This window comes from Mixophyes fleayi, chromosome 4 (genome assembly GCF_038048845.1).
Source record: "Mixophyes fleayi isolate aMixFle1 chromosome 4, aMixFle1.hap1, whole genome shotgun sequence".
Lineage (NCBI taxonomy): Eukaryota > Metazoa > Chordata > Amphibia > Anura > Limnodynastidae > Mixophyes > Mixophyes fleayi.
Genome location: NC_134405.1, coordinates 142,724,936 through 142,752,212, shown reverse-complemented (window position 1 = coordinate 142,752,212; position 27,277 = coordinate 142,724,936). Strand labels below are relative to the sequence as shown.

Genomic DNA, 27,277 nt, shown 5'->3' with positions numbered 1-27,277 from the left:
TTTTAAACCCTGACTTCCTAATAGTGGTGTAATTAACCTCATCAGTTAGTCTGTATTCCCCAGATGGCCAGTTAAGGAATAGAAAATGTACAATATGGTTTACTCTTAATATGTCTAGATGTCCTTATATACCTGAGTGACAAGAGGCTGCAGGAGTGCAGCTGATCCTTTACCAACACAGCGCACAGCAAAGCGCAGACATCGGCAACACCGCTCCACAATTCGATTGTCAGCGCGATGCTTGTTCAAGGTCTCAGACATCACAGGCCATATCTGAGAATAAAACAGACTTATTTTACCACCAACAAATGAAATCAGCCGATTATGCTTCTCCTATAGGACACTGCCATGAATGCTCTCAAATAATACATCCATGCACGAAAGGACAAGCCCACCTTACATTACTTACTTCTTGGATGACTTTTTGGCACGGGTGGGTCTGTCCATTTTCCACTGTGGGAACGGTATGCCTTTAAAAGCATAAAAAAAAATAGTTTAAAGAAGACTCACTTCATTATTTGCATGTATGAATCCAAAAAACACACTGAAGTTTAACAATACAACTAAACATTCTGAATAGAGGACCATATACCCAATGCTTCCATAGAATTATAACTAAGCGAGTGTTTAATTCCATTTCTCCTCAACACAAAACTAGAAGAAAGACGACACTGGTGACAGAACACCTACCTGAAGATGACTGCCAGTCTGTCCAGAAATATTGTGGGGTCAGAGGATATGCCATTGTTAGGGTCTTGGGAAAGAAGCTAAATGGAGAAATAGGAACATGTTTCTTGATATAGTTACCATGAGGAGCATACTCAATTCTATTTGTGCCAGTCACATAGGGCAACGTACTTAGTTTGCTTTTGAAAGTGCAAAATTCTATTAAGAATCAAATCAGAGATACAAGTAATTTTTGTTCATGCGGATATAAATTCAGAAATCACTCTGGGTATTTTACAAGCCTCTTTGCCCCAAACATAACTTCTTTATGCTTACTTTGAAAAAATGTACCCCACATGTAGGCTGCCCATATATCTACTTCTGTACATGATTGAAACATTGTCGACCCCTCCACACCACATTTAAAGTCACTGATGGTAGTTTGACATTCTTTAAAAAACACTGGATGGATATGGAGTGGGAGTGCTGCAACAAAGAAATTATTGGGTGGGGTATTTTTTTTAGTGATATTGGCTCTACTTAACCATTAAAATTTATGTAGCAATGATTTATTTGTTTTCTCCACATCTAGTCTTAAAGAGTTTAGATGTGAAGATGAAGATTAGTTAAAATAGCCTGAGGTATTGAATTTAGTGGGGATACCATTCAAAAGAGAATGCTTTCCAAAAACCTTCCAACACCAACTCAGGGAGTTGTCAAGTTTATGGCTATTGATTTGGAATAGTTTATTTTTAAGTTTGAAAGCGGTCGAAACATCTGAAATTCGTCTAACAAATTGTTGTTAATAGATCATCTGTAAACAGTTAAAGCTTTTCTTCTCCCTTGCTCACCTATCCTGTTATATCTGGATTTGCTCCAATCGCCCTGAGCAAAGCTTCCTTACATAGCACCAGGGGTATTAAAGGATATCCTTGCTTTATACTGTTAAAGTTTTCTAAAAAGGTTCCAAAAGTGACCTATTTATTCTAATGTTTGCAGACTGCTACAAAGTACCATGATTCTATAAAAACATCTTCAACCCAATCCCAGATATTCCAATAGTCACGACATAAAAAGTCAATGAACTCTATCGCACACTTTTTCTGCCTATGTAAGTACAAGTATGAAATGATGTTTATCATTATTAGCACGATGGATTAAACCTACGATTTTTCATGGTATTACAACGTTCCTACTGTCCACTTACAAACCACACCTGACCGGATTAAGTCTGACGAGACCATCTTCAAATGATCGCCTACAATCTTACCAAATAAATTCGGATCTATATTAAGAAGGGAGATCAGTCTATAACAAGAGAACTGGGATGGGTTCTTGCAGTCTTATGAAATGATTATTATATGCGCGTTTAGTGACTAGGGGGAAAAGTACTTTGTCAGAGACCTTGTTGGTGGACTGAATGAGTAAGGGAGTCAGACTATCCATTAAAACTTTATAATAGATCATTAGGAACCCATCTGACCCAGGGCTCCCATTGGGAGATGCAGATATAGTATTCTTTAGTTATTCTAGGATAAAGGGTGTTCCAGTTGTCATCTTCCTTCCTCTGAACAATTTGGAAGGTAGCATTATTGTTATTTCACCTGCAATTGATTATGTATCTCCACTAGGGTGCTATGGAATATTGTTAGTGTTCGCTATCAGCACAGAGAATCCTCAAGACAGGATCAGTAGCACAGATTATGCCAGCAATAGTAGTGATGCTCAGTAATATACCACTAGTAACAGTAATACCCACTAATGGACAACAACATATGCAGCAGGAAATGTAATATACTATACTAGTATTAATAATAGTATTAGTAGTTGTAATAACTATGTCATCAGTAGTAGCACCCATACCACTGCTCAGGAAGTCTCTCTACCCCTTTTTTCAAACCCAAAAATCATACTTTTCATACTTTTTTCTTCTTCAGTTTTTACATGAACCACTTGGGGACAGCTGTGAAGAGGGCAGAGAAGCAAAAAACTCTATGTTCCAAGTGTCGTGTGATGTAAAGCAGGAAGTGCTGCCAAACAATGAGGGGAAGTCAGCATCTATGGCTGCAGTGTCTGCCAGTACAGCCAACGAATGCTTAGTCTCAGGAATACAATGCACTGAGACCACCAGCCACAAAATCTGTAATTATTATAGCCATAGCCGGCATCACTACCAATGATTAAAAATTGCTAGCGCATAAGTGTATTTGTTTTTTTTGTTGTTCTGTCTTTTGACCTCTAAAAAGGCAAAACAAAAGCAATATTAAAGGAAGCGTGGACAGAACTATGAAAGGGAATTACTATTCTGTTAATGCTGATACTTACAATCAGCTCTGTAGTACTGGCAGGTAGAGCAAATAATAAAAAAATATCTATGCTCCAAAACAATAATTACACAAATATACACAAGCATAGAGTTAATTTACAGGCGTCTGTTACAAGTAAATTATGTAACCACAGCTAAAGATAAAGTGAGTAATTTAGGATGAGCAGATATAGCAATCTTATAAACAATGTGTCTTCTCTCACCTTCTTGAGTGCTACAACCTGAACAGAACACAGCTCACTCAAGCACTCGGAAATCTTATCCAGAGGCAGACGGGCCAGGACCAGTGCTGTCCCTGAAGTGGGAGAGAAGGGAGGGAATGAGAATGAATGAAAAATATTACTTGGTACTTAAATTAATGTTTAATTTATGGTACAGAAAAGCCATTCAGATGAGTGAGTGCATAATCTAATTCAAACGTGATAAAACTTGATGAACATGATTCTGGTAAAACTGGAACAGTGGAAGTTGGACTTCTATGTTGCCAAATTATTCACTGATCAATTTACTCAAGTCATGCATCATTATATTCAGGTTAGATTAGCGTAAAAATAGACATCTTCATTAGCAAGCTGGCAATTACATAGGAAGTCTGGTTGAAAGACACAGATTCATCCATCAATTATGGCACCTATAAAGCTGTCTTCACTAAAGTAACCAAACCTAGTTTTGGGAATCTTTTGCCAAGAGCTGACAGAAGAGCGGGGTGGTGGACGTGAAAAAAAACATTTTAAAAAGATCAGTTTTCTTTCCTGACTTCTACAAATCTATTTTCACACTATACATTTATTGGGAAAATATTGTAAGTATTTTATTTTTGCAATTTAATACATATCTTCTGATAAGACTTGCTATCTTTAGAAAATTAAGCTGAAAACTGATTTCTAAAGTTCTTATTACATATCTTGTAACATTTTTTTCCATAATTAATAATTTATTGTTTTGAAACATTATGTGCTTTTTTCTTTTTCTTTATTTTGTATGGAAATAAACATTTGCACACTAACAACTGAAAAAAGAGTGCAATATATTAAGTCAAATACAATAACAAAAGCAATAGGGTACATAGGTAGATAAAAACGAAACGGGTACAGGACCAATAAGGAGGAAGAGATATCGGGAAGTGCCCGATAACGTTGGATTTAGGGGGCCCATACTTTGATAAATACATGACCCCTATCATGGAGGGTAATAGATGATTTTTTCTACGGCTCGTATATCACAGTTTTGTTTTTTTAAAGTGCACAGAAGGATGGGGTAGTGAGGTCTTAAATTTTTTAGTTAAGATATGCAATGGTACTTTTTTATTTTATTTACTTTATTCAAGTCCTGGAGAGGACAGCATAGAAGAAATATTCAAAGATTCTTTGCTACCAGGGTCTGAAGTAAGCTGTTTAGGAGAGCATGGATTTGGTCCCAGTAAGGTGTTATGGGACATGATTACCAAATCTGGAATAAGTTGCCCCTGTGGCCACAACCCCTCCAACAGCCAGAAGGAAACATTTTATTAAATCTTATTGGGGGCGAGGTACCATCTGTAGTATAATTTATAACATTTCCCTAATCTTTGTAGACGTAGAGCTTTAAGCAATTCCCAGTCTCATGTCCTCCAAGCCACCTCATTGTTGGGGGTCAAGGACCCTCTCCGCTTCATGAGAATTCAGCACAGATAGATCAATCAGGATCCATAAATTTGGGAAATCATTCCCTTAAATGTAGGGCGATATCTAAAGATGCATTACAAAGGGCAAGACCTAGGTGCCTTTAGAAGTGTGTATGGGGTCATTGTCCTGCTTGAAAAAACATGACCTTTGATGGACAGTTTCTGACACTGGTTTTAATATTGCACTTCAAAACGGGCCTGGTAACCTCCATATTTCGAGATAACCTGTACACATTTCAAGGTACCCAGCGCAACCCCAAAACATCACTGAACCGCCTCCATGTTTTACTGTAGGGATTGTGTTCTTTCCATTATGCTTAATGTAAACATAGTGATGATGAGCTTTACCAAAAACTCTAATTGCCACAGGACATTCACCAAGAAAAAATTTGTCTTGTTCAGGTGTGTTTGGCAAACTCCAGTTGGGCTTTATGTCTCTCTCAAACACATATTGACTACCTACTTTACACTGCTTTTGAAGAGCTGGGAAAATCCCACTTTCATCCATAGGAACATGTGTTCGTTTCCCCCTTCAGCCTAAGTACTGAACAGTGACTTTTATTCAACTCTGGATCAGCTTAAGGTATGGACACTCCTTATTTTACATATATAGTAAAGGCATCTTTTGCCTTACAGTAAGCATCCTTCAGTACCATTTTGTTTAAATATGCCTATGAGCCTGGGTCTCAATTCCTGAGACACAGATGTCAATCTCTAAATAACTTTGTTCTTCATTTACTAATTGTATCCATCAAATAGTAATACAATATACATTGGTCAATAATAAAAGGTTTCACATTATGTAATACAATATACAATTTTCAGTGGGACATTTTCATTAACAAAGGCAATCAAATTAATGTCTTAATACTTCTAACACTATTATCAGAGAAATGTCACACCTTTTAAAAGCCCCACAGAAGCTTCTGGTGGCAATGTAAAAGAGTCCAAAGACCTTGCGATCTCCAGAAGTCCATTAAAGTGATGTGCCATATGGTCTCGGCACACAGAGCAAATGTTCTGGATAGCTTTGGCAGAGGGAGAAGCCAGGGACGACTGACATAAGCCCTTCATTAAGTAGGACAACACAGGATCTAGAATGAGTAATAAACCATACATGGATAAAAAAAGGTCAGGTCAGAATACTAGATCACAATGACAAATATAGTAGCATGGAGTGATGAAGAAAGAGCTTCATCACCACTGGTCAGAAAGTTAAAACTTGAAAAAGGTTTACAGTTTGATCTGGATCGAAGCTTTAGGCTATAACTAATAGTTTGATCTGCGTCTATGAGAGCACTAAGATAGGATTAATAGTTAAATTAGACACGAACAGCATAATTAGGTTTGGATTACATTTACAAGTAAATACAGTCAGCCTTTTCATATTCATAGATGTTTTGCGCCCCAATAAGCAGTCCAGTAAGCACAAGCTATTTTGCCAGTAAATAATTTTTTATTTTTATTTTAAGTATCTTAAATCTACGGAGTTAGTAGCAACTTTACAAGAGATGGATAAAGTCCTGAAACGTGGATATTCTCTTAACAAAATACAAAATAATAAGGTTAGAGTATTTCAAATCTGTTGTTGAATCTTGGAATTACTCACCAAGAAACTGAGGGTTTCTGTCAACCACCTCACTCATCTCCCCTACCAGCTCTATGCTAGTGTACCTCACAGCAATGTGCACTGACTCAGGGAGTCTGACCACACCTTCAAGCACCTCTATCAAAGTTGGATTGTTCTCTCTGAAAATTTGTGAAAGGAAATTAAAGCTATATTACTTCCACCAGGTGAGAAAAACAGATAGTGTTTGGAAAAAACAAACCAAATACATTCAAGTTTAATACTCTAAGCTACACATCGTATTTTTTATGCAAAAATATATACTGAACGTTCAAAAGATAAATGTATTATAAAAACACAGAACAGTGCAAAAGTGCTTTTTAATCTTTGTAATGTCGGCTAGTAGATTGTAAGCACCTTACATCCTTCACTGAACATTTTAATTGGGCACAAATATGATTCTAGCTTTCTAGGAGGTATTACTTTAAAGCTGCACTCTACTGATAACTGAACGAACCCAGTGCTCAGACATGGATCACGAACAGGAGACACTGAAGAGGAGACAAGGCCCTAACACTTTTTTTTTTATATAATTTTTTATTTTCAGTGGTCAATCAAGAAAATACAGACAGCAAAACGATAACACTGTGTAGCATGCACAGTAAAATCACAACAGTTATTGTGGTGTATCGCATATTAGGAAACGTTTAGACAAAAATGACCGGTTTTTACATTTTTAAAGAGTAATATAAAATGGGTGTAGGAACAAAATGGATTGTGGGGGAGGGGTGAGGGGGGTAGGACCACAAAGATAAGCACTGTAAGTATTTAGAGGATAACTAGGGTGTGTTGAGCCTATAGCAGAGGGGGAGATATGTGTCGGGAAGAGTTAGGGTCATCGCACATGGGTCAGGTCGGAGGACGTGGAGCGTTGAGGGCGGAAGGTGTGTTCCACGGCTAGCCATGGAGCCCAGACTTGACTGAAGACATGGCCTCTATCGTGGAGGTAGTACGTAATCTCCTCCATAGCGGCCACGTGCCAAATCTGCTTCTTGAGAGCCAAAAGGGATGGAGGTGAGGTCTTTTTCCAATTAAGGGCTATGAGTGATTTGGCTGCTGTCAGGATGTGGGCAGTTAATTTCTTGGAGAATTTGTCCAGGTCTTGGGGAGGGTAACATAAAAGAAATATCCAGGGATCTTTCGGGATAGGAGCTTCAAAAAGGGTATTTAGGAAACTATGGACTGAATCCCAGAAGGTGGTGATAATCGGGCAAGACCACCAAGGCCCTAACACTTTTAAAGGTCCAGAAGAGTTTCTTTATTGGGCTGGGCAGCCACCAAGTAGCCTGGTACAATGAAGTGTTAATTTTACTGTTTAGTACCCAGGGGGTAAAAGGATGTTTTGCAACAAACTTCAACTTATTTGGGTTTATTTTAAGGAGGGAAAGAACTTTCTATCTGTAGCATCTTTGTTTACCACTACCTTTTTTGGGCTGGAAATGAAGACAATCAAAGACCTTATGGAAGTATAGTCTGCTGACCAGCATTTTAGCCAGTGCTAAATTTGCAGAGGTGAACACCAATGTGTTCCCCAAGGAGGCTGAACTCATGAGTAGTTGGGAACAGGTTGGTGTACAGCAAATCTTGAGGCTGCGAAAAACTGCAGAGACAGTGAAGGCAGCCTGTAGTTGTACAGAAGACTGAAGCACTGTAGATATGCTGGCTGCAAAAGAGATGCTGTTTTCCAGCGATCCTGCTATTTGATGGTCTATGTCACGTGAGCAGGACTAGTCTGACCATGCACCTTCCTAATGGGAGACTCTAGGAGCTGCTATGTAGACAATAGACCTCACAAATCCCTCATCTTCTGCCATGGTAGAGTGGACATCTGAGGCTGTGCCTCTAGTAGTCCTAAAGAATAAACTAAAATACAATGTAAACAAAAAGGTAGAAGGCCCTGTGCCCACCCTCCTATGCTAACCCAGGGAACAAGACAAATAAAAATGGTGGTGAACCCCAACCCACTGTTTGTGTCCTCCTGCTGCAGATCTACTGTCTGGTCTCTGTTTTAGCATAATACTTACGGATCTATACTTTTGGCAATGGCAGCCATAATAAAAAGCACAGCCTCCGTGACTTCCCAGGGAGGATTCCCATCTTTCAGGGTAGAATACAACTGTATAAAACAAGAGAAATAGAATATAAACACAAATGGTTTTAAACTTCCATTAAATGGAAACATGATGCATCAATATGTTGGCCCTAATCGGACATTCATTATTTACTAAACCATAACCACCACAACGGAATGTAAATGCTAGTTAAAGTTTTTGTGTTAATCTCACTTGGCAGGCTACCGGTAAACGCAGGGTGTTGTGTCTGACATCTGTGTCTGCTCTCACAGATGTCAGACAGTATTGAAAGTCTTATCACAACTCAATAAGATTAACAGGAGGGCTTTTGTAGAAGATAAAAAGGATTATGGAAAAGAAAAAATATTAGCATATCTGAATGCAGAGTTTACCAATCAGTACATGAATAACACCATCATAGAAACAAGGTAAAGTCCTATAATAATATTTTTATACCCTAATATTTACATTACAAACAATAGGGAATAAGATATTAGCCAATAATTAACACTATTTTCTTATTTATAATTACTAACATTAGGACTACCTTGGATATTCTATACTTTATCTTCTCTTTTGTTTATTTGCACATATAAAACATTAGTATATCAACTAAACTATCAGTATAATTTGGAGCTCTTCCAGTGAGATTATGATTTTTCTCGCACAATGGTCATGTCTTTGTGAACCACTGCAGCTGGAAACGGTACAGATTCTCTGTGGTCCCTGGCTCAGTTTCAGCAGTCATGGTGACTTGTTCAGATAAGGTGTTCAGGAATTTATATGGTAAAGTAAGCAAAAAATAAGGATGAGTTTTATTTCCATTAAAATGGTACAAATGGTAAATTCACCTGAGAGAAACATTCAATAGAGCCCACCAGAAAGATGAGATCCTTCACCAAGTCAGAAACTCGCATACGGAACTCTCCAAAGTCATCCGTTTCCTCAGGAACCCCTTCCTGTGGCAGGAAAAAAAAAAAAAGATATTTAACGTTTTTCTTTCATATGAATGTTGTAAGAAAAAAACCACAACGTTTTTTTACTGATGCAAGAAAACAAATTATTGGTAGCGTTTATGATATATTTTCTTTGTACAATATTACAACATACCATTGTTAAAAGCTGGAGCACTATGGCACCTCACTAACTACTAATTTAGTTACATGGCTGTAGAGGGAGAATAAAGAGATTGAAAAACTTACGTGATCTGGATCAAGTTGGCAATGCCTTGCCAAGGCATGGAGAAGCCTCTGTATGTACGGTCTAAAGATACTATGCAACACAGCGTCGTTTATCTTGTAAAGATGTTCTCCCAGTCTATACCAAAAGTTAAATGAGATTTCAACAACCTGTAGGAAAACAGCAGGAAACAGCAAGAAGTTAGATCACACCAATAACATTTACTATCCTCTGTAGTAAGCTCCAGTACTAGGACAAATTAAATTGTTTTGTTATTAAAAACAAAAATGTCAGCTATTTAGTAATTAACTGCCCTCCTCTATAGTGGCAAAACCATGAACGTTCCATATACATGACAACTGCCATTCCGATATACTCACAAATCAGCCCTTCTCAAAGGCTAGAAAACCTGAATAGACAGCTCAATAATGCTTAGTGTATGGTTGCTATGGCTTGGCCACAACTGTACAAACAGCATTAATGAGACAATGCAATGAATTTAATCAAACTTCACCAGGGTGATTATTAAAAACAAAACAAAACAAAAACACAGCACAAAACCACACCAAGCACCGATATAGAAAGTCCTCTAGCAAACTTTATTTTAAAATTATGTTGAAAACTGTTTTGTCCACTGAATATCCGTACATTTCCAGGATAGCATTGAGATCTAGTGTCATGTTGGGCAAGTATTAATGACCTTGTCCTTCTAAACTATTGTCAGCCTGCGCACAGGCTCCTAACCCCCAAAACTGTCATTCGCAGGAGTCCATAATCTCCCTAAGCTAGTGAAATTTAAGTAATCGTTTTGCCAATAAACTTCGATATTAGTGTTGTCCTAACACTGATCCCTTCAGAGTGCTGTGGCGCCATATGTCAGGTGCGTATGCTTAGAGACTATAATGCAGAAAAGTAAAATATTCTCATGCTTATATTCCAGTACACTTTATCTTTAACAAATTGTGAAAATGTTGTCCACCACATAGCCTTTTACCGTGGTTCTCTTTCATCGGTACAATTAATTAAGTAGTGTAAAATTATATTTTACCACACAAGCTCACGATTGTCAGGGAAAATAGCTTACAGAGGATAGTTCAAATCTTCTATTCACTGAAAGTGTGAGGGTAGTGCCTGCATAACAACCTATCATTTAAACCAGCGGTGGGCAACAGGTGTCCCGTAGACTGCCAACGGACCCCTCTCTTGCGGCCCCCCAGCCTCCTGCTACCAATCTTATCAGAATGGGTGCAGCAAACTTCCACGTCGTGTGATCTCCTCTGCACAATGCAGGAAGGTCAAGCAGTCATCCTCCTTCATCAGTGCGGTCCCTTTGAAGACTGGGCTCTCTAGTCACTTCATGCTGCCCCTCACTGATTTAAACAGTTCCTTTACTGCGAATACTAAGGCAGAAACAGATCTAACAAGGGCTAGATAAATACACTGTGCTATTTATTAAAGTACCCAACTTACCTCATACTGTGGGTGACCAGCACAAATCAGGAGAAGTTCCAGTGTCTGCAGGTTTCCTAGTTCATGACCTGGAGTAGACACAATCTTCTCCAGAAAGGTTTCACACAGTTCTGTAAACATCCGGCAGTAATTCAACACCCTGCAAACACCAGAGGGGTAAATAAGTGTCCTGACACCATTAAAAGTGTAGATTAAAAAACACCATAATTAACATGCATATACATTCTATAAAATGATTATTAGCATTTATAACCTTTATTAATAACCTGTCAAACATTAACATTTCACAGCACTGAAAATAATAAAAATAATAATAATAAAAATAATAATAATAAAAATAATAATATATATATATATATATATATATATATATATATATATATATATATATATATATATATATATATATATATATATATAAATATATCACATACATATGTAATATATATATATTTCAATACATAAATGGACACCTTAATTGACATAGACACCCTAAGCCACCCTTTGCTCCAACTTCCTGTAATTGTGTCACAGATCCTCACTCTTCTCCACTTCTACAACCTGTCCTCTTGGACCAAGTTCCTCTCCTCACTCTCCCAATGCCTGTCATCACCTTGCTCACTTCTTTAATCTCTCTCTCCACTGATATCTTTCCCTTGGCCTTCAAGCATGCTCTTATCCCCCTTATTCTCAAGAAACCCTCCCTTGGCCCAGTATCTTTGCTTCTAAAATTCTCTAACAACTTGCCTTCAATTGTCTGACCCACTTTCTCTCTTCTCACTCTTTGTGACCTTCTCCAGTCTAGCTTCTATGCCCTTCACTCAACTGAAACTGCCCTCGCTAAATGATCTAATAAATGGAAACAAATTGCAGCGCTAAAAACCAGCCGGCTAATCATATAAAGTAATAAAAAATAATAATAATATAATGTGGTCACAAATCACCATATGTAAATACATTTATTAATTTCATTGAACCATATTGCAATACTGGATATGTTACCTATATCAACCAGATTCTAGTTATTTATGTAGTACATTCTACAAAATGATAACTAGAATCTGATTGGTTGCTATAGGCAACATCTCTAGTTTTGGAAAACCGCAGTTTAGTAAATATACCCCACTGAATTGAAATGAGACACTTGTACAAAGAAAGATTAGAGCAGTGAAAAACAGGTATTTAGACTTGCTTTAAATACTTTTTTCTGAATCCACTGGCGGACACTGGGTCATGGGTTACAGAGGCTTCGTTAGGACTCTGGCACTTTAAAAATATTCAACATGTCTTTGCGCTTTCCTCCTCTATACCTTGATCCTGGCAGAGAACTTATTTTTCTAACCAACTTCCAAAGAGAACCCCATCTTTTTAATAAGAAAACAAAGCAACAATAGCATAATCAGCACGGGAGCCCAGTGTAAATGTTGCCTATAGCAACCAATCAGATTCTAGCTGTTATTTTGTAGAATGTACTAAACAATTGATAACTACAATCTGATTGGTTGCTATGGGCAACATCTCCACTTTTCAAACCCACCAGAACTCTCAGCTTGATACATTCACCCCCAGGATATTGATCAGATGCTTAATATCTGCAGAGAACAACAGACCCCAAAACTGGCAGTTGAGGGCGACAGCACCACAGCCCCAAAGCCTGTTTTAATTGTTCAATTCCAAATGGCAAAAAGATCATGAGCGAGGTTATCGTCATTCAGCCACCAAAGGAGTGACCGATGACTTGTTTGTCCAAGTGATGATATGACTTGTTACATTCAGACATTAACTTCACAGTTTTGAACAGTCTTCCCAGGACTCATCCAAAAATGAACCTATGTTCGTATGAGAGACTATAGGCTTTTTCTTAGTTTTTGTATATCGTTTACCTTGTCCATAAGACAAAACACTCTGCTATCAAGTGTTGAACTACAAGCCTAGAAAAACCAACCTCTAGGAAGGAACCATGTTAGATATTTGGCAATTGATAAACCAACCAACCATGGACCTCCAGTCTGTGCCACTTTTCTGTAATGTTTCTTAAACGTTGTCCAAATAAGAGATGATCATTACCCCCTGGACCTCGGCGAGGCAGCCATGGTCCCCATAATCTATGCGAAAAGCAAAAAGTAGATCCCAAATGGTGTCTTGGAGGGCATGACATGGAAAACTTGTTGTGAGAAGAAAAATAAATAAAACAAATAAGAGTCTGGGTGGAGTTCTGAGGAGATTGATGAAATATCCCCAACTCATAATGCCCCTCACCCAGGAATTTTAAGTGAAACTGAACCACTGATCTCAGTAAAGCAGAGGACAGGCTTCCACCACAGACAAGGTACAGTGGGTAAAATGAAGGTCATGCACACTGTTGCTCTGCAAAGAAACCGGTAATCAAGCTTTCAGATAAACCCTGTTTTTTTCTAAACTGCCTTCTGTGAGGATCAGATAACCGGCATCTCGGTGCTTGACTCTTTCCTTTACTATGGCACCCAAGTAATAAAATGAGAATCCTGCAGGCAGGAAGTCAAAGAAAATACACTTTATCAGCACTCATTAAACAAGTGCTGCCCACCTACAAATAAGGATATCATCCACTTCCTTAAACATGTGAGAAATCAAATGCAGCGAGCACACCCAGAACATGCACAAACCCCAAAAATGTGTTTCAATTATTGTCTGTGTCTGTGTCTTGGGGACGTGGGAGTCTTTAAACAATCCGCAGTGCGTGCTACGCAGCCTGGCAGAACCTAACCAATGTGTCTTTGGGGACCCCAAACATAATCTGCGTTGGTAGTGAAGGGGTCCATAGTGGAGAACTTTCAAACGTTGGGAACTGGATGTGACTGGAGAAAGCACTGGAAATGGCGCCTCCTCAGCCCACTGGTTTAGAGAGGTGTGGATTCAAGTACGGAAATTCAAAGTTGTGAAGCAAAGATGAAAATAACGGCTGCTGAGACAGCCTAACTATGAGAGAAATACAAAAAAACAAAAACACCCTCTCCTGTAAGCACTCTTTGAAAAGAAAACAAAGCTCCCTGCACGATGGGGGTATAGAGGAGGGAGGAGTAAATAAATGTTGAATATTTTTAAAGCACTAGAGCCCTAAAAAAACAAAAACAAAGCATATGTAGCCCATGGTCTAGTGTCCCCCATGGGATAAAAGAGAAAAGGTATTTGACAGTATAACATTATAGGGCGATTCAATTCGGGATGGTTGTGAAGGCACCAGTGATTAAACATCACAGATTATTTTTCTCGTACCCCATAAGATAGTGTAACATTTTAATTTGTCAAACAATAACCCACCTATCCCCAAAAACATTCCCATGAGATGGGCAGTTAAATTATTTTGATGATTGCACTGCCTAATGCTTCCATATTGTCAGGTGGGCAAAAAAGGAGGACATTGACAATGCTACAGAACAGAGGAGGTTGTTGGGACACTCACTATCCAGCCAGTAGTTAGCAACCAGAGTGAAAAGTACACAAGCAAAGGATAGTAATCGCCTCAAAACAAATGATCTCTACTACAAAGGTGTAATATACCAGGTATGCTCTTATGAACAAAATCAAGCAGTCAGGGCACTAAGCTAATATATCTATCTCTAGATCTCTCTCTATAACTATATATATATATATATATATATATATATATATATATATATATATATATATATATACATACACACACACACACACACACCTTGATAAAGTTGTCAAATGTTGCAAATAATAAGAAGCAATTGTAAGGGAAAATGTTTATAAATAGATGATGATGATAGTCACCCAGTTCTTATGGAAAATATATCCACTGGAATTTGATGTTATAGCATTTCTGGCAAAATATATTCTCTGATCAAGTTCCATCAGGAGATGCAGTGCCCTTGTTCTGCCAGTCTGGAATAATTATTTCCTATTGTTCAGATGCCTGGCACTGCACTGAAAATTGTATGCAATCCAGCTTTATGGGGCATATTCAATTGTTGGCGAGTTGTGTATTTCGAGCGCGTTTTTTTTTTCTTTTTTTAATGCCGCGGGGACTTTTGCAGCGCGCCAACAATTGAATATGCCCCTATGTGTGTTGTGAATTCAATACAACTTCAAACTCCAGTGGATTACTTTGTATAAGGACTAGATGACTAAATATCCTCATTCTGAATAATGGTCGATTAGTACCATAATTGTTTCAAGTGTATGAAGTTTTAACTTTATTAGTAAATCCAATGTTTTAGCAGATTAGCAGAGTGGCATGACAATTTAATTTGGTCTGGTTTAGTTTCAGAGGCCACAGGTTTAATATCTCACTATGGACATAGCCTTTCATTTACTAAAATGTTATGCCTATACTGAAGTGCAAGTGTTTACCTCTAATATTAGTGTATTTGTAAGTTCTTGATTGGTTACTATGTAAACACTTCCAGTCAGAGGTCTGGGAACTTTTTAAAAACTCTTGAACAATTTAAAACCAGTCAGCACTTGACATGCATGAAAATACAAAGGTGTTCTCCATTTTCAGTGTTATCGCTCAATGCAGAAGACAAATCAAGTTGTCATGGATTAAATAGGCATGGAATCAGAAAAACACATACAAATTGCAAATACTATATTTTCCAAGACAGCTCTTAAACGTTTGTTCAAATAAATCACTCCACTATACCTCCTACTGTGCATTCATGTCCCAAAATGCCTATTACACATTTAATCTAAATATATTCACTCCATAAAAGGAAATGGATCATATACTAGTCATTCCCAAAAAGAGGAAATAGGTATGTCACTAAGGTAGGTTGGATGAGTCACAAGAATTCAGAAAAAGCTTTTAAAAGAGGTTTAATTTATGCAACAGATTATATACAAGATATATATATTTTACACCAATCGATAAATTATGCTTGAAAAACAAAGTAGATTACAGATACATTCTCTCTAGCTATACACACACACACACACACACACACACACACACATTATATAGCTATAATGATGTAGCATGAAAAAAGCAGCCAGATTTATCCTAAACATTACTTCTGAAACTTGACATTTGTGAAGACCCATGAATGCCTCATTTGTATATATGTATATACATTTTATGTGTAGAAAAGCAGATTTTACTTTGTGCCCACACCATGTCACTTTATATGTTATGTTTTCAAAACTCTTTCCTATAAGATAGTCCAGCTAAGAGAGGAAGGAGGCCGTTACATTCCTGAATGATTGATGCACTGCATGTGTGCTGGAGATATCACGTTGCCTGTATCTGATGTTGGAACTCTTAGTTTAGCATTGCACAGTGTACATCTAAGGTTCCTTCAGAGTTGTAGACCATACCATATTGCCTGTGCATGCTTTTGCAGCAGGAAAGTAGGTAGAAGAGAGTCCTAACCCTCTTGAGTTCTGTGAGAATGACAGACCAGACTTTGTAAATCAGTGCAGGCAGATTTAATCAGCCCACAAGTACAAAGAAAGAAGACATCAAAATTTATGCAGAATAGATCAATACAAATATAAAATGTGGATGTACATGTGATTTGTAGACAATAACCAGCATCTTTGACCTAATGCATAATTATGCACTGATCGCATATATACTACACCAAAGATTGAACCCTCTATCTAAAATGCTTGTATGCCAAGCGTATTTAATGCAACCTAATGATTTTCCTATTATTGTAAGGATCAATGGGAGGATTAGCGCAGGGCCACAATTTACAGGTGTCAACCTGTAGTACATCAAATTGACAGCCAATTATCACTAAGTAAGATCGTTTAAGAACAAATGTGTGCATTTATTGTTCTCCACTATTTATACGCAGCACTCTTTTCTTCAAGTTCAATTTAAAAGATGGTGGTGAAACATCCAAACAAATATGTCAGATAATGACTAAAATGAGATGGTAAGGACAGACTTAGCTGTGGAGTACAGATATGAATGAAAATCCTCTGTATAAAAGATAGTACTCAAAGCTATTTGAAAGGAGGGAAAGACTGAAAACAGATGGGGTAATAGGAGACAGCTTTGAGATCCTTCAACTGTAAATAGGAGAAGGGTTAATGCACCATTGTGCGACAAACGAATACTCCTTTCACACAGATACATGGACCTGTGAATAGCCCAGGTCGTGTGTCTGTGTGAATGGGTCATCCCGGGTCCGCAACCACGGTTATTCCCATGTTAGAGCCGGATACACTGCAGTATGAAAACTGTTCCCGGGTTATTCTACCCAGGTTCTGTAAAAAGCAGCTCATTGGCAGGATGCTGAAGTGACAGCTACTGGCTGTCAGAGGGGATGGGGAGGTAAAAAAAAAATAAAAAAAAATTACTGGTACTGTAAAAGTTGCAACTATTTATGGGATCATTGCAAAGATACTGACCGACCGGGGGATCAGACGATCACAACTATAACCAGCTGCATTAAGCCGACTTTACATCCAGAAGCATAAGGAATACACAATAATACAGGCACTCCATACGGCACAGTAGCTGCTGATATCTCTCGGCAGACATCATTAAAGCAATGCAGTCAGTGCCCACTTTTTATGACTCAGGCCTAAGAGCCTCTGTTATATCATCTATACGAGCCTCTGCTGCCCCCTTTTAATGGCTCAACCTGAAAATGCAGGGCAGATACGGGCCTGTGTGATAGGTGGCGAGCCGGGATATACCTGGAACCAAAGTGCGGTGTGAAGAGATGCGACACAGGCTGAAACAGTGTTCATTATCCCTTGTCTAACCCAAGATATTAGTAAGAAACGAGTATTAATGTGCGTTTGGAAAGGAAGGACGATCATCAAGAGAAAAGTCAGAGGTTTTAATCAACAAGGAAAGTGCAATAACTAGCAGAAAACAGGAAATGGGAGTTAAAAAAAACAAAAACAAAAAATAAACCTACTGTATGCACAGAAATCTCATAATCTCACAATTAATCAGTAATTGATGGTAGGAACTGAATTAGTGAATAGATTTTTTACAAGTTAATCTGTTTAACTCAGTTGCTTGGTTATTCTCCAAGCATTGTAAAGAGCACTTATGCTGTGTACACACTACAGAATTTTCCACCAACTTTTTATGCGATCGATTTTACATCCGATCGATGGTCCGATCAGCTCGTTCCATGGACTGCATACACACTAGCCTTGTTTCAGACACTAAAGGGAAGAGCGCCCGTCCTGGTAGCGACTTTTTACAGCCATGCTGTCGTGAGCAATAATTTTAATTTCGTACACACTGAAGCAACATTTACGGGGCATGTAATGATATACCAAAGACATAAGCATAAAGGGGCAGAGCTTTCACTATAGTGAACACCCAAAACCGCATAAAAAGAGAAGACAACACTGTCTCTTAATTATTCCTATAGAATAGAAGTTTATTACCATACATAAAATTTAGAAAAAACATTTAACTTGTAAAGTGCAATGCAATGATTATTCCCTAATAAAATCCCTTCGTATGTAATGGTCCTGTACGGGTTAAAGTTATAGCCCAAAATCTCCATACACAAGGTTATTTATTATACATGAATAGGCATCACCCACAATACTCCATTCTCTGCGGGCATCATCGCTGATTGGTCCACAGCAGAAACGAACTCCCATGTCTGAGTGTATAAAATGACAGAGGAGCCTGTCTGGCTCTGAGGAACGTGAAAAGATGGCGGGTGAGGAAAAGGTGTCAGTGGGGGTTGCAGCTATGGAGACGGAGACGGAGACTGAGTCAGATGGTGCTGGAAGGGCCAAAAAATGTTGAAAAAGTTAAGGTGGGGGATGGAGATGCTCAAGAAGAGCAAAGATCAAAGCCAAGGAGCCCAAGAGTGGTGGAGATGATGGTAAAAGTACTGGACCAGTACGACTAAGACATTAAAATAAGTGAGTAGCACGTGTAGTGTACCTGTTTGAAGGACTTTATTTCATTCTAGTGTCACACGAAGCAATGCAAGCACCTGATTTGTAACAGATTTTTTTTTGTTAGAATGAAGAATTAACGGTGAGAAGGCCTGCTAGATACCACTGATACCACTAATGTAACACCTGTTATCAAACAAGAAAAAAATGATGTTGAATATCAAGATATGAAAGAAGATATGCAGGAAGGTATTTCAGTGAACATGTGTAGGCAACTAAATGCTTTGGGCACATACCAGTACCGTTATAATAACCAAAATGGCGCCTGTTTTCCAGAATAAATGGACGTTAAGCCCGCTATTATTGCGATTGTGCCAGAGGGACCACAACATAAACTAATCTCGAACAGTGTGCAAGGTGAGCAAATTAGAGTATTTCTGGTGTTGGATATAGATTACAGATATAGAAGTTTAATGGTAACATTTTTTATTTCCTTGTTTCGTAGGTAAAGAAATCAAAGGGAATATAAACCCAAGCGGCATGAAGAAAAAAATTAAAAACCTTGAGAAATGTTGTTGAAATGTGAATGCTGTTTGGAACTGTTCTGCCACAAACCACTAGCACCTTTAAAGTGTAATACTATTTTTTTTCATATTCTGCAAAAAAAAAAAAAATTGTACTTTTTCCTGCGATAAAACTGTTGAATTAACACTGTGGTTTATTCTGGGTATTTTCCAAATATTAGTAAAGGTTAATATGACTTTATAAGTTTAATAGTTTATAAAGGTATAAGTTTATAAAGGGTAAATATGAATAGGTTCCCAATATAGATGCAAAGGGTAATAACACACGTGCTTTACACAAAAGTGTAATGATCTGCTGCCAGACAGGTGCAATACACATGTATACAAAACACAAGTCTGTGATGTGCGGATACCACACCACGTGGGACTGGTACAGGCATCACAAATTTACATACACACGCCCCCCAGGTTGAGGAAGTATCGGAGGATTGTCGTGGATCGGTCGGAAATTTATACACACTACAAAACGGAAAGGAGATTGGAACGAAAATATTGAACGGTACAACCAACCAAATTGTATTAAAAGTGGCTTGTAGTACACAGGTAGGTTAGAAGGTGGACATCTTTACATTTTATGCCTCATAACACCATGAATTTGTGCCAAATATGCCAAAGTCTATGCTGTATGTACACTGTTTCCTACTTTAAAAACATAGCCAAAATTCAGGTAATTCAATGCAAGCTGTGAGAACTGTGTAAAAGTGATGTGACTGTTTTGTGCACGAGTCAGGAGAATTTCCTTGTGTACATAAATGAAAGTAACGGATACCAATGAAAAATGTATTTTACAACATGAATATGAGCAAATAATTAGGCTCATTATCATTTTTTATTTTACACATATTTTACTCCTAATAGCCGTCACCAGCCTTCCTATAAATGGCTTAATATGAATGGGATCACACACACGGCTAGAGTGCAAAGTGCATGTACAGTGACATACATGTCCATACATTTATATTAGTTGCCATAAAATCAATACTTTTCTCAAACACCAACTTTTACTAAATATATAAAAGTGCCCTGATAGCAGTTTCAGTGTGTTATGGAATGGGTTTCTATTCATTTGTGTGTTTACACATACCATATTTACCTACTTTCACAGTGTGCCATTTATAATGACAGCAACAGTGCTTCTATGGGTAAAACTGTACTTCTAAACGTTTCCATATGAAACCCATATATTTTCATATTTATTTCTCCATTGAACTTTTGAAGGGCTGTGACCATGAAACTGTCCTTTTCACCTTAACCCCAGTCTCTCACTGTTCCCTGTAGTTCGCAGACATGAAATCGCTGACCGATGCATAAATTAGAGGAAGGCTGTTCCCACGGGATGACTGAGCCCCTGCACAGTCTGCCAGCATAATGTGAAATGACACATGGGGGATCAGGGAAAACCTGAGTCAGCTGGCAGACTATATACAGTCACACAGATCTTTAGCATTGCTTGTCCTGCATGTACGGTGTAACGTATAGATTATACATGGTTTTGTTGAGATGGGCAGGTTGTTAGGGAATACTTTTTCAAATTAATTTTTACTTTCAACTTTTATTTATATTTAGAGTTAAATTGATGAAACCCTTTACATTGAGGGGGAGCGTCTGCCAGATCTCCACTGTACACCAACTTTAAAGTTATCTGGTCCTAATAGATGTAAGCTGGTATCATAACCAGGCTACAATGGATCAATAAGGTAGGTGTTAAACGAGATCAAATATGGACCTTCACAACACTCAAAAAATAATTTCCTGCATCCAATAAGGAATCCTATTGACTTAATAGTGACATCACTGTTTCCTAGCAGCCAACTAGCACTTGTAAAAGTGTTGATGACTGCTGCATTTTGCTTAGTGTTAAAGCAAATTGGGAGGGAAGGCACCAAATAAATTAGTTCCTGTCTACTACATGGACCCTTGGGATGTGACTTACAGCCAGACTTAATGACCAAGGCACTATTTATACCATCTCGGACTTATATGTGAGGTTGAGGTGGGGAGAAAGTATAAAGGCAGTGTGAGGATGGCAAATGGTTAATAGGTACAGTTGAACAAAATAAGCAGCAGCATTTACCACTAAGGCCAACTGCAAAAAAAGTACTGCATCACACTGTTATGTCACATAATTGGTCATTTCTAGTACTGTGAGGAAATGCGTTAAAGGCATAAGGGACATTAACACTAAAAGGAGCTGGAGGCCTAAACATAACTCAAAACTTAGACTAGAACGGACCAACTGGAAGCTTGCTTCTGGCCCTCCTTCTGATCTTGTGTGGCCTGTGCCACAATCAGGTAAAGTTTCCATTAACAAATCTTTACAACTACTTGACTGATTAACCCCATCTTTTTAGTGAATGGTAACACTGAGGCTTTCAACTCACCTATAGGCACTTAGACATGTATCAAGTAACACCATTGGGTAAGCGCCTTCAGTCATGACTATAATGGGCAGTGCTGCAAGCATCATCCTGTAGGCAGGGGGTGAACTTATGAAACAGGAGCAAGAGAGATTTCCTTCTAGCTAATATCTCAATAGTATGGGTCCTTATGGGACCTTCAAAATGTGGACACTACCCGTGACATAAGTCTAAAGAATACAAAAAAACATTTAGCAACATTTTATTAGAAGTATTTGTATTTCATATTCTAAAGCTTAATAATAATAATAATAAAATAATTAGTGATGAAAGTGATTTACAAAAGTTTCCAGCGACCAGTAGCTTCACGCGAGCAAAAAAAATAAAAAAAAAGGAAGAGGCAACATATAGAAGACATTAGATCTCCACAAAAACAAATAGCATTACTTTTCAGAAACTTGGGGGCATATTCAATTGTCGGCGGAAACGCCGAAAATCCCGCGGTCTGTGTACGATTACCGTTATTACGGTAATCGTGCGCGGAAAAACAGTTAATACGGTAATTTACTCGCTGGATTTTACTGTATTAACTGTACTAGTTTTAACGGCACGGAACTTTTTAACAATTGAATATGCCCCATGGAATCAGTGATAACCAGATACTGCTACAAACATGAACAGTGCTGTTCCATTAATATGTTTCACTTACAGATAAGTGGCATAAAGCACATAACATGTAGAAGACAACAGCAGAAGTCTATGAAAGGAGAAAGGTCTTTGACTTTATTAGGGAAAAAAAAAGTAATTTTTTTTATAGGCCAAAATATAAAAATTAGATCAGCAAATAAGACAAATGGATTTTTAATGACCATTTAAAGAAAAGCAGGATACTGCAATCCTAAAAGGTGGAAAACAAGTGGCACAGCTGTCTAAAAGAGGATTTCCACCATCAGACAATTTAAGCGATTGGTTTGTACATGTTCTCCTACAATGTCACCAAATACACTGCTCTAAGGCCATTAAAAATAGAACCTTTGCAGCACCTAAAGAGTGGTTTGTCACACAATACAATGTAGCTAAAAAGATAAAACAATGTATGCAGTAAAATTTGTAATAAAGCATGTACAATGTAATTAAATCTAAAAGTGGGAAACCCCTTTAATGAAGCTAAACTTACATTACTGTTAAAACCTTCCCCTTTGACCATTGTTGCCTAGGGCCGCCAGTCAAACTATTTATCATCTTACTTGTCCATGTCCTCTCGGGCCACTGCCATGTGATAAGCCGATTCAAAGGAGAGCACTCCCTGGAAAAGCCGTGATCCCAGACTCAGGTGAGTCTCAACGTTCTCAATGGCGTAGAGGGCAGAACAGACACAATCAGATGCAGCTTCATGCAGATTGGACGGTGTCTGGTCCTGTTGCTGCAAAACATGCAAATTTTATAAACATCTTATAGTTCCACCATCATATCTGATCAATAAAATCTAAAATAACTGCTTAAAATATAAACACATTTTAATTTAGAAAAAGAGAGAAGACAGTGAGGGAAAAGTGGAAACACAGCAGATAATGATCCCACAATATACACACAAGATAAAACAAATATCGTTCATAAAACTGGATATAGAACACATGCAGTATAAACCAAAGACCAAGAGGGAAATTCAATTGGCCGCTATATTGCCGAAAGTAACGTGACCTGCGCACTATTACCGATATTACGGCAATAGTGCACATAATTACCGTTAATACGGTAATTTCAACGCCGGCATTTTGCTTGCAGCTCCCAGAAAGTAGGGTTAAAATGACCGTATTAACGGTAATAGGTTTAGCGCGCCGTTAATCTGGGAAAATTTAACAAACTTACAATCTGGCAGTTTTCAAGCTGACACAGCTATATCTGTAAGCTTCAATAATGCTGGAAAACAAACAACCTGTCGTTTCCTGCGCTTAGAGGCCTAGATCTGACCAAGGTTCATCTAGATCCAACAGATTCAATGCCTAGAGAACTGCCAGAACCAGATCCTCAATGCCTTGACTCTTTGAGGGTTCAGATGCATCACCCACCAGGGGCAAGTCAGAATCTTCAGGAAGCTAACCTTCCTCCACCGAAGGACCCTTCCGATTCAGAAAGTGCGAGGAGAGGATGAGTGGAGCTATGACGCTTGGTTCTGGGAGTCCAGAAACAGATTTAACCGGTACAAGTCCCTAACAAAGGACATAAACCAAGCAGATTCTCCCTGAAGTGGGCCTCTGCTTTTAAGGACCGACAAGGCTCACTCAGGTTCACATCGTGCTGCTGAATGTTAAAGGGGCAGGTAAAGGAGGGAGTAGCCCAGTTAGCAGGCTTCTCTCTATGTATACATTTTAGTGAGCAGAAAACAATATATTCAATTGTGTAACCACAACACATTTGTTGTAAAACATAGTATACCTCCTCTTATATAGCAAGTATAGTGTAATCTAAAGATTAAATACTTAGTCTATCCAGGCTAATGTATAGCAGGCAGGAGGGAATTCAGCAGCAGCCCAGTCTGTCTAAGTTTGACTGCAAAAGTTTCCTTCTACAGCCAATGCTTTGGCCCTGTGGAAGAAACTAGTCTGCCAATTAAGACAGGGGGAGTTCTATAATAACTCCTCCCCGTCTGCAGCGTTCAGTGGGCCTCCTAACTGCTTGTAAGAGTTTGTCTGCTGCGCTTCTCTCATTAAGCCCGCAGACTGCCTCTCTCGATGCATTAAATGCATTATCCAATGTAGCTCCGCCCCCGCCCCCTCTCTGAGGAAGGGACTGGTAGCTTCCAGGATGGCGGCGCCCCCACCCCCGGGAAATGACGTGGCCGCGCCTTCTCCCCGCTCTCGCGTGCCAGCATCTTACAAAGAAGATAGGCGGTTTCTGCGAGAGCCGCCGCTCTCACTACCTGACAGCGCTGCAGGTTCTGTAAGTAATGCAGCCTTGCTGTCCCAGCCTTTCTATCTTCTTTCTACTCTAACCTAGTACAAAAATTGACCTATAAAATAAACAGCAGCAAATAAAAAAAGTCAGCCCAACTCCTTGAAAGAAGAGTAGCTACCGAGCAGTACACCAGAGGTCCTACTCCTTCTGGCACTCAAAACACACTGAGGTTGCAGAGGGTATAAAGCCTGCTGGCAGGAAGTTAAATAAGTTAACTATTTGAGTGCCTACTCCATGTTCCCTCATACAAGCACATGGAAGCAGTATCCTCCAGATAGAATATAATACTTATTTCTCATTCATCCTAACAAATGTGTAAATTGTTCAAGCTTATGACAATAGTGTTACCGAGTGTGTATCAATTAAGTACGATCTGGGCGATATTAGACATCCAATTCTAACTCTGTACTATATTCATGCCACTTGTTCCATTTAACCAGGGAAGATGAAGCAGAGTCTGAATATTTACAGTCAGTGGTCTCCATGACAAAGCGGTTTTGCACTTACGCAATCATTTTTATATAAGGGGTTGAGGATCTGCCCATTGTTCTGCAATTGCTGCTCGAGCAGCTATCAAAATGGGACCGGTTACTTATTTGTTATAAACTGGTAAATACGGAGAGAGATGATGCAAGACCACCAGTTCAAGGGACAATGCAATGTCGGGGTCTATTACTTGGCACTATTTATTAGTAACCTCTGACCAAAGTGGCTTAATTAATGGACACTCAAAATATGTGCAATAGGTTACCTTAAGTACCACAATTCCTCCAGCAGTATTGGACTTGGAGGACCACAATGGCAAGTGTTAATCATTGTGTAGCCGACCATTGCCTTATTCACGCTAGATAACTTCATACAATTAATAGCATCCATAGACTATAGTTTTGTAATTGCTCACACGGGCAATTTTTTCTTTTCAAGCAATTCAAAGCAGAAAATGGTACATTGACCCATGCTATGGTATTTTAGAGAGATAGCAGCGTTTTAGAAGGATAATCTCATGCGAGTTCATCACAGACTAAAAATCATCCACGCTGCTTATGCATAAGGAATACAAATGTGGTTTAACTTACCAGGACCCGGAAGAGAATCAGCAAGAGACGATTGTTAGCCATGAAGTTGCTGTCTAGGACTCCCAAGTTGAACCAGCTGCCCAAACACCTGAAAGTTTTGATCAGCATTTTCTCATTGTCCATGGATTTATCTACACAGGTCATCTGAAGAGGATGGAGAAAGACAATCAGTAAGTATAAATTATGAAGCACTAGTCAATGTAAAAAAAGATTCCTTGCAGAAAGTATGCCTTATACAAATTAAATAGCCACCAAAACAATAATGCTGCAGTCAAGATTAGAAAAGTAAAAAGTGACCTTAATCGTTTAATGACCCAATAAAATTCCAAGCAACAGCATCTGGTGGGGTAGAGCCCAATTAATATCCATCCAGCATTATTTATCAAAAAGTTTGTTAAAATACGTGACCATTTTATTTAAAAAAGACTGAAGGGGTGACTTAAAATGTTTGTTCTACACTATACTACAAATAAACCGGTATGGAAACAAAATAGTCGGGGGATACATCCTTATATCCTCAGCCTGTAAAAACTATATAAAAAGAAAACAACATTTCGTGTTAAGATAGCTAGATAGAGAACATACATACATACATACATACATACATACATACATACATATACACACACACACACATTGCACTTTAATGCTACAAGGTATTTTTTACTTGTCTAATTTGTTGCAATTCTTAGTGAACAGTTATATATGGATCCATTTTATACTAATTACTGCTTGTATATATTGCATCAGTTTTGTCTTTATAGGTTTCTCTGGTATTCTGTTAGCCCAGTTAGCTGTTTATTTAATTAAAAAAGTTTTTTCCTTCTTGGTGTGCTTTGCACCTTGTGTAGCCAATTTGCACAGCTGGTGATTGCCTGATTGGTTCACTCCCACTGTATAGGGTATATAAGGGTGTTTGGTTCACTGTGGTGTTAGTCTTGATAAAGGGCTGTGTGGAGCCCGAAACGTTGACCAATTTTTAATGGAATAAATACTTTAATATTCTGGAAAAGACATGGTCAAGAGGTTCAGCTGTTGTTCAGACCAAAAATACTAGAAATGGGAATGAAATGCGATCAAAGTGACTTTGACAGTGGAATGATTGTTGGTGCCAGACAGAAGTTTTATCACAGAAACTGCAGATACCCTGGGATTTTTACACACAACAGGGAATGATGCGCGAACAGAAAAAATATCCTGTAAGTGGCAGTTATGCGGCCAAAAACACCTTGTTATTGAGAGAAGTCGGAGAATGGCCGGATGGTTCAAGACAACAGAAAGGCAACAGTAACTCAATTAACCATGCATTACAACAGTGCAATGCAGAAGAGTATCTCTCAATGCACAGCACATGGAACCTTGGAGTGGATGGACTAAGGCAGCAAAAGACTAAACCAGGTTACACTCCTGTCCGTTAACAGGAAACGGAGGCTACAGTGGGCATAGGCTCACCAAAACGGGACAGC

At 38.5% G+C, this 27,277-nt stretch overlaps 1 protein-coding gene across 4 annotated transcripts in view; it reads right to left on the bottom strand.

Moving 5' to 3' along the window:
- The window catches only part of TNPO3 (transportin 3), a 62,838-nt gene that overhangs the window by 15,251 nt on the left and 20,310 nt on the right, over nt 1-27,277 (bottom strand). For all 4 annotated transcript variants that reach the window (XM_075208528.1, XM_075208527.1, XM_075208529.1 and 1 more), the window contains exons 5-16: nt 25,812-25,955; nt 23,028-23,203; nt 11,004-11,142; nt 9,557-9,703; nt 9,206-9,313; nt 8,307-8,398; nt 6,265-6,404; nt 5,558-5,749; nt 3,196-3,287; nt 691-767; nt 410-470; nt 133-273 (exon numbers count right to left, since the gene is read on the bottom strand). In XM_075208528.1, the coding sequence (XP_075064629.1) occupies nt 133-273; nt 410-470; nt 691-767; nt 3,196-3,287; nt 5,558-5,749; nt 6,265-6,404; nt 8,307-8,398; nt 9,206-9,313; nt 9,557-9,703; nt 11,004-11,142; nt 23,028-23,203; nt 25,812-25,955 (1,509 nt within the window). The remainder of the gene's footprint in view (nt 1-132; nt 274-409; nt 471-690; nt 768-3,195; nt 3,288-5,557; nt 5,750-6,264; nt 6,405-8,306; nt 8,399-9,205; nt 9,314-9,556; nt 9,704-11,003; nt 11,143-23,027; nt 23,204-25,811; nt 25,956-27,277) is intronic.